This window comes from Vulpes lagopus, chromosome 1, assembly GCF_018345385.1.
Source record: "Vulpes lagopus strain Blue_001 chromosome 1, ASM1834538v1, whole genome shotgun sequence".
Classification (NCBI taxonomy): Eukaryota; Metazoa; Chordata; class Mammalia; order Carnivora; family Canidae; genus Vulpes; species Vulpes lagopus.
The window spans coordinates 72,095,022-72,103,473 of record NC_054824.1 but is presented as its reverse complement, the minus strand read 5'-3'; the positions used below and the strand labels follow the sequence as shown (position 1 = coordinate 72,103,473).

Here is an 8,452-nt window from a genome sequence, read left to right as displayed (position 1 = left end):
GAAAAGTGTGACAAAGAGCGCTCCACGCAAGATGAAAAGTGTCAGGTCACTCCATGGTCCCGGGGAGGGCGAGGCTCTCAGGGTCTCAGGCCCCAGGGCGGGTCCGGGGCGGGGTCGCTCAGGCTGGGGAGTCCCCACCTCCTGGGGTTTCACTTCTCCTTCTCCCAACCTGGCTCAGGGGCCCCTTCCTGGAGACTCGTGACGCAGCCCCAGCTCGCACTCCCATTGGGTGCAGCGTTTCTGGAGGAGCCCGGGCTCGAAAGCTTCCGCCTCCGAGCCCAGCGGCGACGGCCAGTGTCCCGGGAGCCCCGAGATGAAGGTGGTGATGCCGCGAGCCCTCCTCGTGCTGCTGTCGGCGGCCCTGGCCGTGACCCCGACCCGGGCGGGTGAGTGCGGGCGGGAGCGAGGGGACCGGCGGGCGGGGACGCGGGACCCCGGGAAGCCGCCTCTCCGCCGCTCCCCCCCCCCCGGGCATCTCCCCCTGGGCCCCGGGCCCCGCGGCGGGAGGGGGTCGGGCGGGGTCTCAGCCCCTCGGCTCCGCAGGCTCCCACTCCCTGAGGTTTTTCCACACCGCCGTGTCCCGGCCCGGCCGCAGGGAGGCCCTCTACATCTCTGTGGGCTACGTGGACGACGTACAGTTCCTGCGGTTCAACAGCGACGCGGCGAGTCCGAAGGTGGAGCCGCGGGCGCGGTGGATGGAGCAGGAGGCGCCGGAGTTTTGGGAGGAGCAGACGGAGATCGCCAGGGTGCACGCACAGACCTCCCGGTCCAACCTGCAGACGGCCCTCGGCTACTACAACCAGAGCGAGGCCGGTGAGTGACCCGGGCCGGGTCCAGTTCACCAGTCCATGAACCCCCCTTGGACAGGCTGGGGTCTCCCCGAGTTCCGGGGTCTGAGATTCACCCCCAGGCCAGGAGACCGTCCTGGCCCCCCACGCGGGACGAGCCTGCAAGGACTTGCGGACAGTTTCCGAGGCCTCTGACCACTCACCGGCCGTAGATCCAATGCCAGGGGAGTCTAGGTGGACGGGGCTGACGGCGGGGACCGGGCTACCGGGGCGGGACTGACTGAGACGGGGGCGGGGCTTGCCCAGGGTCTCACACCTTCCAGTGGACTTCGGGCTGCGACGTGGGGCCGGACGGGCGCCTCCTCCGCGGGTACGAGCAGTTCGCGTACGACGGCGCCGATTACATCGCCCTGAACGAGGACCTGCGCTCCTGGACCGCGGCGGACACGGCGGCGCAGATCACCCGGCGCAAGTGGGAGGCGGCGGGCGCGGCCCAGTACTACCGGGTATACCTGCAGGGGGAGTGCGTGCAGTCGCTCCTTAAGTACCTGGAGAGAGGGAAAGAGACCCTGCAGCGCACAGGTATGTGCGGCATCTGGGACTCCGGGATCTCCCCTGCCGCTGGGGCTGTACCTCCTGCTATCCCTACAGAAAGGAAAATGGAATTGACACCAGAATTCCTCCCCTGCCCCACTTCTTGGATCCTGAAAGTGAAGTTTCTTGGTTTTCGGTTCCGTACTAAAGAGAGACTCGCTCAGAGAACCCATCCTTCTCTCAGGACATTTAAGGGATCCAGTCTTTATGGAGAGGGATAGAGATATTTCTGAAATAATTTAATAGCAGATTTCTTTGACCCTGGCATTCACCTTGGGCACCACTGACTGACTTCCTCCCTCAGGCCTTGCTCCCTGTCCCACACCCAACTTAATTGGAGGTCTGCCTCCAAGTTTTAAGAGTCACTAGGCTTCCTCTACCTAGGTCAGGACCAGAAGATGCAAGATGTGTTGTCACACTCAGAGACCTGGAACTTCCTACCTTAGGCTATCTTATCCTGATTCTAGATCTTCCAAAGGGATAGGAAGGTATCCCAGATCCTGGAGTTCAGGCTGGTGTCTGTATTTTGCACTCCCTCTCCCCCATTTGTCCTCTTCATTCTCAGCATGGTCACAGCAGTGCTGCTTAGGTGACCCACCCGGTATAATGCAAATTTGTAAATTTTCTGACCCTTCTCCTTAGATCCTCCAAAAATCTACCTGACCCGCCACCCCTTCTCTGACCGTGAGGTCACCCTGAGGTGCTGGGTGCTGGGCTTCTACCCTGCGGAGATCACCGTGACCTGGCAGCGGGATGGGGAGGACCAGACCCAGGACACAGAGCTTGTGGACACCAGGCCTGCAGGAGATGGGACCTTCCAGAAGTGGGCGGCCGTGGTAGTGCCCTCTGGACAGGAGCAGAGATACACGTGCCACGTGCAGCATGAGGGGCTGGCGGAGCCTGTCACGCGGAGATGGGGTAAGGAGGACCTCAGGGTAGAGCTTCTACTCAGGGCAAGTGGAGCTCTTCTGGAGAATTTCAGCAGAGTCAGGACTCAAGCCAGAGGCTGGGCCCTCATCCTCCCTCCCCTTTCCAGAGCCTTCCCCTCTGTCCACCATTGTTGTCGTCAGCATTGCTGCTGTGGTTCTCCTCGGGGTCGCTGGGGTGATTGGAGCTGTGATCTGGAGGAAGCAGCGCTCAGGTAGGGAACCGACTAAATACTCTGTGTTTTCCTGTCCTGTTGGGGTTTCCTAGGGAGCCACTGTCCTGCCTTGTTAACAGGAGGTGCCATCCATACGCGGTTACTCTCTCACACTGGAGCTGTGTACTCACACTCACTGTGCAGCAAACACTTGGGAAAATGAAGGCCAGAGTTTCACCTTGGTGATTCTGGTGACAGGGACTGATTCCCAGCCGTCACAGGACAGAGCGGAAGGCCCCTGCTGAGGACAGACCTCCAGCAAGTCAGGTGGTCCAGTGACCCCTCACCTCATGTCATGTCCCCTGACCCTGACCTGGGCGGTCAGTCAGAATTCTGCAGACTCACTCTGCACCAGGACTGGGAGCTTCCTCGAGGATCTCCTGGCCCAGCCCTGTGCCCGGCCTATCACATGATGTTTTCTTCCCACAGGAGGAAAAGGACCAGGCTACTCTCATGCGGCATGTGAGTATGGACAGGGTGATCCCTGAGACCCCGGGGGAGTGTAGACAGGACCCCATGGGGAGCTCACCCCCACAGCTCCTCGTTTAGTCTCACCTCCTGTGAGCTCTGACCACGTCCTGTTTATTCTCCTCTAGGTGATGACAGTGCCCAGGGCTCTGAGGTATCTCTGACGGCTCCTAGAGGTGAGACCCCAGAGATCCTGAAGTGGGGAGGGTTGGGGCACTGGGGACCTGATGAGCCCAAGGGGGACTGTTGAGAATGTCAGCACTTATGTGACCGACCTCAATTTGTCCTTGATTGTTTTCCACAGTGTGAGAACAGCTGCCCTGTGGTGACTGAGCGATGCAAGATGTGTTCACATCTCACGTGATGACATCAACAACCCTGACTTGTCTCTGCAAACAGTGTCAGGATGTGCCTGTGTCCCTAGGAGCATAATGTGAGGAGGTGGGGAGATTGGCCCACCCTGCCCACCATGACCTGTCCCTAATCTGATGTGCACTCTCTTCTCTGATGTGCTTTCCTGTCCAGGAGAGGCAGTGCTGGACCATCTCCATCCCTGTCTTTGTTTCATGTTGAGTACTAATGACTTACTACCCTATTGAAAATAAGGATCCATGGGGATCCCTGGGTGGCTCAGCAGTTTAACACCTGCCTTCAGCCCAGGGCATGATCCTGGAGTCCCAGATCGAGTCCCACATTGGGCTCCTTTCATGGAGCCTGCTTCTCCCTTTGCATGTGTCTCTGCCATTCTCTCCCTCTCTCTCTTATCTCTCATGAATAAATATATAAAATCTTTTTTAAAAAAATAAGGATCCAGATAGGGGTTTGTGTTTCCTAAGTCTTGGGATGTGGGACTGCTTAAGGTAATAAAAGATTTCTGAAGTTGAGAGAGCAAATAAATGGAAGCCCTGAGAACCTTCCAGAATCCTCATGTTTGCTGTGCTGAATCAGTTGCAGTTGGGGGCTGAAAGCTGTCAGGAGCCCAGGGGGACGGTGCCAGTGCCCAGTAGGTGCTCAGTACATACTGGGTGAGTCGTGTTCAGGCCTCAGCGGGGTCCTCTCTTCTCCGTGTCCTTGCCCCTTCTGTAGAAGCTTGTCTCACCAGGACCTGTGATCACAGGGACTTGGACGTCACCTGTCACCAGGATCTTCTGTAGCCAGAGCTTCCTGAGACTGGGTCAGCCTGCTAGACTCAGGTCTGGGTCACAGCATTGCCCCCATTTCGTTTCTTCCTTTTTTTCTTTTTTTTTTTTGAGTTGTCCTCTAGAGCCTCATGCCTGCTCTTGCTCTTGTGTCCAAGTTCCTGTCCCATTGTCCCCTGGTGACCCCATTGGTTACAGCAGCAGGTGTCCTTTGGGCTCCCGTCCCCACAGGCGTAGGTCGTCCCCTGCACACAGGAGTCCCCGAGGTTTGGAGAGATGAACTTCCAGATCCATCCACTCTCCCCCTCCCTCCCCAGCTGCTTTCTGGATTATTGTTCACATCCTGAGGTAGAGAGGGGAGAAGTCAGAGGTTCTCCTCCTCATAAGCGTCCAGGAGTTTCTGCCTCCCCTGCTGCTCTGCCCTCCCTCCCCACCCTGGGCCCCGTGATCCCCATGGGATTTATAAAGCAGAGTGTAACGTAGATTTCTCTGTGGCTGGAGAAGAGGACCCAGGAAGCCCAAGTGCAGGGTGCCTGAGGAGTGAACTCTGTGCGTGGTGTGTGCAGGAGAAACGGTGTGGGGGTGGGGGCTGAGCTGAGGGAGGGAGGTGAGGGCAGCCCTGTGAGGAGGGAGAGGTGGCAATGATGACCAGTGGCTGCGGGGGGTGGGGGGGGGCTGCAATGGAACAGCTGTGCCCCAGGCGCTTCTAGAAGAGGGAGACCCTCTTCCTGCGCATTCATTCAGCTGTAACTGTCCTGTGTCACATGCAGGACACACTGTTTACATCTGGGCAGCTCAGTGAGACTCAGGTGAGGCAAACCTGCTGGTCTCCTGGAGAGTATGTTCTAGTGGTCGGGGGAGACTACACCAGACCCAGGCTGGTGGGTGATTGGGGCAGTGACCCCCTTCTGTCGTAGGAAATCTGAGTGTAGCTCATGTCTCCCCCAAAACATGCCAGCTAATAGCGTGCTCGTGACTGGAAGCCTCACGGAGAACATGAGCAGTTGCTTACTCTGCGTGTTACGGGTAGTGTGTACTGTGCTCTTACGATGAGCGAAGCTGCAATAAATTAGTAAATCATAAGGAAGGGAAACATCGTGGATAGTACTTACAGTAAAAAGTCCTCATACAGGTGCACACACACAGTCCCAACCCGTGTAATTCAGACATGAACTGTGTGTGTGTGTGTGTGTGTGTGTGTGTGTGTGTGTGTGTAAGCACAGTAAGTAAGGGAGGTGTAGACATTGGAAGTAGGTAGGAGCCTTGAGGAAGGTGACCCAGAGAGAACCTGCTCTAGGACAGGGACGGTGGCCACCTTACTGCAAGGATTGGGGGAGCCTCCCTGAGAAGGCGACCTGGGAGAGATTGGAGGACATGAATTGTGTAGGAGGATGTCTGGGGGAAGTTCTTTCCAGGCAGGGAACCTCCATGCTCAAGCTCCAGGGCAGGAGCCTGTCCCATGTTTGAGGGAGGGTGAGGAGGCCCCTGGGGCTGGAGCAGAGAGCAAGGGGGGTGACATGACGTCACGTCATGGAGGCCTGAGGACAGTAGAAGGGTTTTGAGTTTTCTCTGAGTGAGATGTGGAGTTATAAGAATGAACAGGGGATCCGTGGGTGGTGCAGCGGTTTGGCGCCTGCCTTTGGCCCAGGACGTGATCCTGGAGACCCGGGATCGAATCCCACGTCGGGCTCCCGGTGCATGGACCCTGCTTCTCCCTCTGCCTGTGTCTCTGCCTCTCTCTCTCTCTCTGACTGTCATAATTAATTAATTAATTAATTAAAAAAAAAATAAGAATGAACAGATCAATTCATTGAATTTCTTTACCAGCACCTGTTTGCTGCTGTGCAGAATTGAGAGGTGAAGGGGAGCAACTAGTAGGGAACCTGTAGGACCCAGGGCAGTGTCCCAGGAGAGGGATGGGGGCTGAACATCTGGAGTGTGGGGAGGGAAGATAATAGGAAATGAGTGGGTGCTGGATATGTTTACAGGTGAACTTTGCAGCATTTCCTAAGGCATTCCTTCTGGGGGGTGAGAGGGAGGGATCAAGGAGGGCATCCGGTTTTTCAGACTGCAAGGAGAAGTGTGTAGTGCCTTCCATGGAGATGAAGGAGACACTGGAATCGGGACATTGGGAAGCAGCATCACAGATATCCACTTAGGAATGTGGAATCTGGGATCTATAAGAAATGCAGCTGATGTCAGTTGGATACAGAGATATCAAGATTGGAGAATTATACTTGGGAGGTGGCTCCACATCAATCAGTTTCAGAGCCTTCAGCAGAGATGAGGACACCCAGGGTGTGATGGCCATAGAAGAGAAAGGAACAGGCCCAATCCCTGGACTGCTAAGCAAGCTGATCAGGGCGCACCCCCACAGAGCGTACTGCTCTGTCTGGTTCTGCATCTAGTAGGTGCATAGAACAGAGAGGCGCAGCCTTCAGTGAGCACAGGGATTTCCTGGACTGTGCAGATCTAGAGAGGCTGGAGCGCAGTGTGAGATTCGGGGTTTCTACAAGGTTGCTGCTGCTGCTGTTGGTCTTCAGATCACACATTGAGTAGCAAGCACATGAAGCAGGGTCCCCCGAGTCCCAATTTGAAGACTTCTGGCAAAGCAATGGTAATCAAGGGGGTATCGGGGGATTGGTTCAAGATGGCAGCTTACAAACATCCTGAACCCATCTTCTTCCATGGACCCAATAGATTTTCAACTACTTGTGGAACAATCTCCTCTAAGGAAGATCTAAGCCTCCACAGCAAAGGATAAAAGGGCAGCATCAACACAGGTAAGAGAGGCAGAGTCATTCTTGCCAAAACCAAAAAACTAGAAAATCTACCCCAGGCCTGAGAATCCAAAATATGGTGGCATCACAAAAATACACAACCTTAGGATCCCTGGGTGGCGCAGCGGTTTGGCGCCTGCCTTTGGCCCAGGGCGCGATCCTGGAGACCCGGGATCGAATCCCACGTCGGGCTCCCGGTGCATGGAGCCTGCTTCTCCCTCTGCCTGTGTCTCTGCCTCTCTCTCTATCTCTCTGTGACTATCATAAATAAATTAAAAAAAAAAAATACACAACCTTGCTGAGAAGCAAGGGGTCTGTGCTCTGCACCAGACACTAAACCCTGGGTCCTGCACAGGAGAGACGAGCCCCTCATGTGCCTGGCTTTGAAAACCAAAGGGATCATATTCAGGAAAACCACACAACTCTAGGGAATGAAGAACTCACTCTTAAAGTTTGTGTGCAGTCTCACTCACCTCTAACTCAGTTCAAACACCAGTTTGAAAAGTTCCTAGGACACAAGTGAGGGAGATCCACTCACTAATCTTTGTTTTCTTTTCCTATCAATTCCAGTATAGTTAGGATATAGTGTTATATTAGTTTCTGATGTACAGATTCAACAGTTCTATACATGACATCATGATTGTCAGGATAAGTGTACTGTTATATCTGATAAAGGTTAGTATCTAAAACTTAGGAAGAACTTCTCAAACTCAACACCCCAAAACCAAATAATCAAATTAAGAAATGGGCAGAAGACAGGAATAGACATTTTCCCAAAGGCATCCGGATGGCTTGCAGACACATGAAAGATGCTCAACATCACTCACCATCAGGGAAACACAAATCAGAACCATGATGAGATACCACCTCACACCTGTCAGAATGGAGAACATTCACAACGCAGGAAACAACAGATGTTGGCGAGGATGCAGAGAAAGGAACAATCCTGCACTGTTGGAAGAATGAAAACTGGTTCAGCCAGTCTGTTAAACAATATGGAAGAACAACAGAAAGGTAAGAATAGAGAGAGCTACCCTATGATTCAGCAATTGCACTAGTAGGTATTTACCCAAAGGATACAAAAATGCAGATTAAAAGGGTACACGCACCATGATTTTTTTTAAGATTTTATTTATTTATCCATGAGAGACAGAGAGAGAGAGAGGTAGAGACACAGGTAGAGGGAGAAGCAGGCTCCCTGCAGAGAGCCGATATGGAACTCAATCCCAGGACTCCAGGATCATGCCCTGGGCCGAAGGCAGGAGCTAAACTGCTGAGCCAGCCAGGGATCCTCCTTGTTCCTGATCTTAAAGGAAAAACTTCCATCCTTGTTCGTTTCATATAAAGACACCTGGAGCATATTCATCTCTGGCTTTTATTATGTTGAGGTAGTTTCCTTCCATTCCTATTTGTTGAATGTTTTTATGATTAAAGAGTGTTGAGTTTTGTCAAATGCTTCTTTTCTGCGTCAATTGAAATAATCATGTGTTTTCCCCTTCATTCTCCTAATGCACTGTATTAGATTGCTTGATGCTCACACGT

At 53.9% G+C, this 8,452-nt stretch overlaps 1 protein-coding gene across 3 annotated transcripts; it reads left to right on the top strand.

Moving 5' to 3' along the window:
- Positions 1–231: 231 nt before the first annotated feature.
- LOC121489381 (DLA class I histocompatibility antigen, A9/A9 alpha chain-like) lies at positions 232–3,919 on the top strand. 3 transcript variants are annotated; one of them, XM_041752404.1, is made up of 8 exons: positions 232–386; positions 544–813; positions 1,095–1,370; positions 2,025–2,300; positions 2,419–2,523; positions 2,953–2,985; positions 3,120–3,167; positions 3,296–3,919. In XM_041752404.1, the coding sequence occupies exons 1-8, from the start codon at positions 314–316 to the stop codon at positions 3,298–3,300; spliced, it is 1,086 nt and encodes a 361-aa protein (XP_041608338.1). In that variant the 5' UTR covers positions 232–313; the 3' UTR covers positions 3,301–3,919. The 3 variants fall into 3 exon arrangements, with proteins under 3 accessions (XP_041608338.1, XP_041608353.1, XP_041608342.1); XM_041752419.1 differs by lacking the exons at positions 2,953–2,985; positions 3,120–3,167; positions 3,296–3,919 and adding an exon at positions 2,722–2,935; XM_041752408.1 differs by lacking the exons at positions 2,953–2,985; positions 3,120–3,167; positions 3,296–3,919 and adding an exon at positions 2,604–2,715.
- The last annotated feature ends 4,533 nt before the right edge of the window (positions 3,920–8,452 follow it).

Bases quoted from the DNA above. Each gene is read 5' to 3' on its own strand.
- LOC121489381 (XM_041752404.1), top strand. From the start codon at position 314: ATGAAGGTGGTGATGCCGCGAGCCCTCCTCGTGCTGCTGTCGGCGGCC. The intron at 2,301-2,418 runs GTAAGGAGGACC...TCCCCTTTCCAG, and splicing joins GCCTGTCACGCGGAGATGGG to AGCCTTCCCCTCTGTCCACC. The intron at 2,986-3,119 runs GTGAGTATGGAC...ATTCTCCTCTAG, and splicing joins AGGCTACTCTCATGCGGCAT to GTGATGACAGTGCCCAGGGC.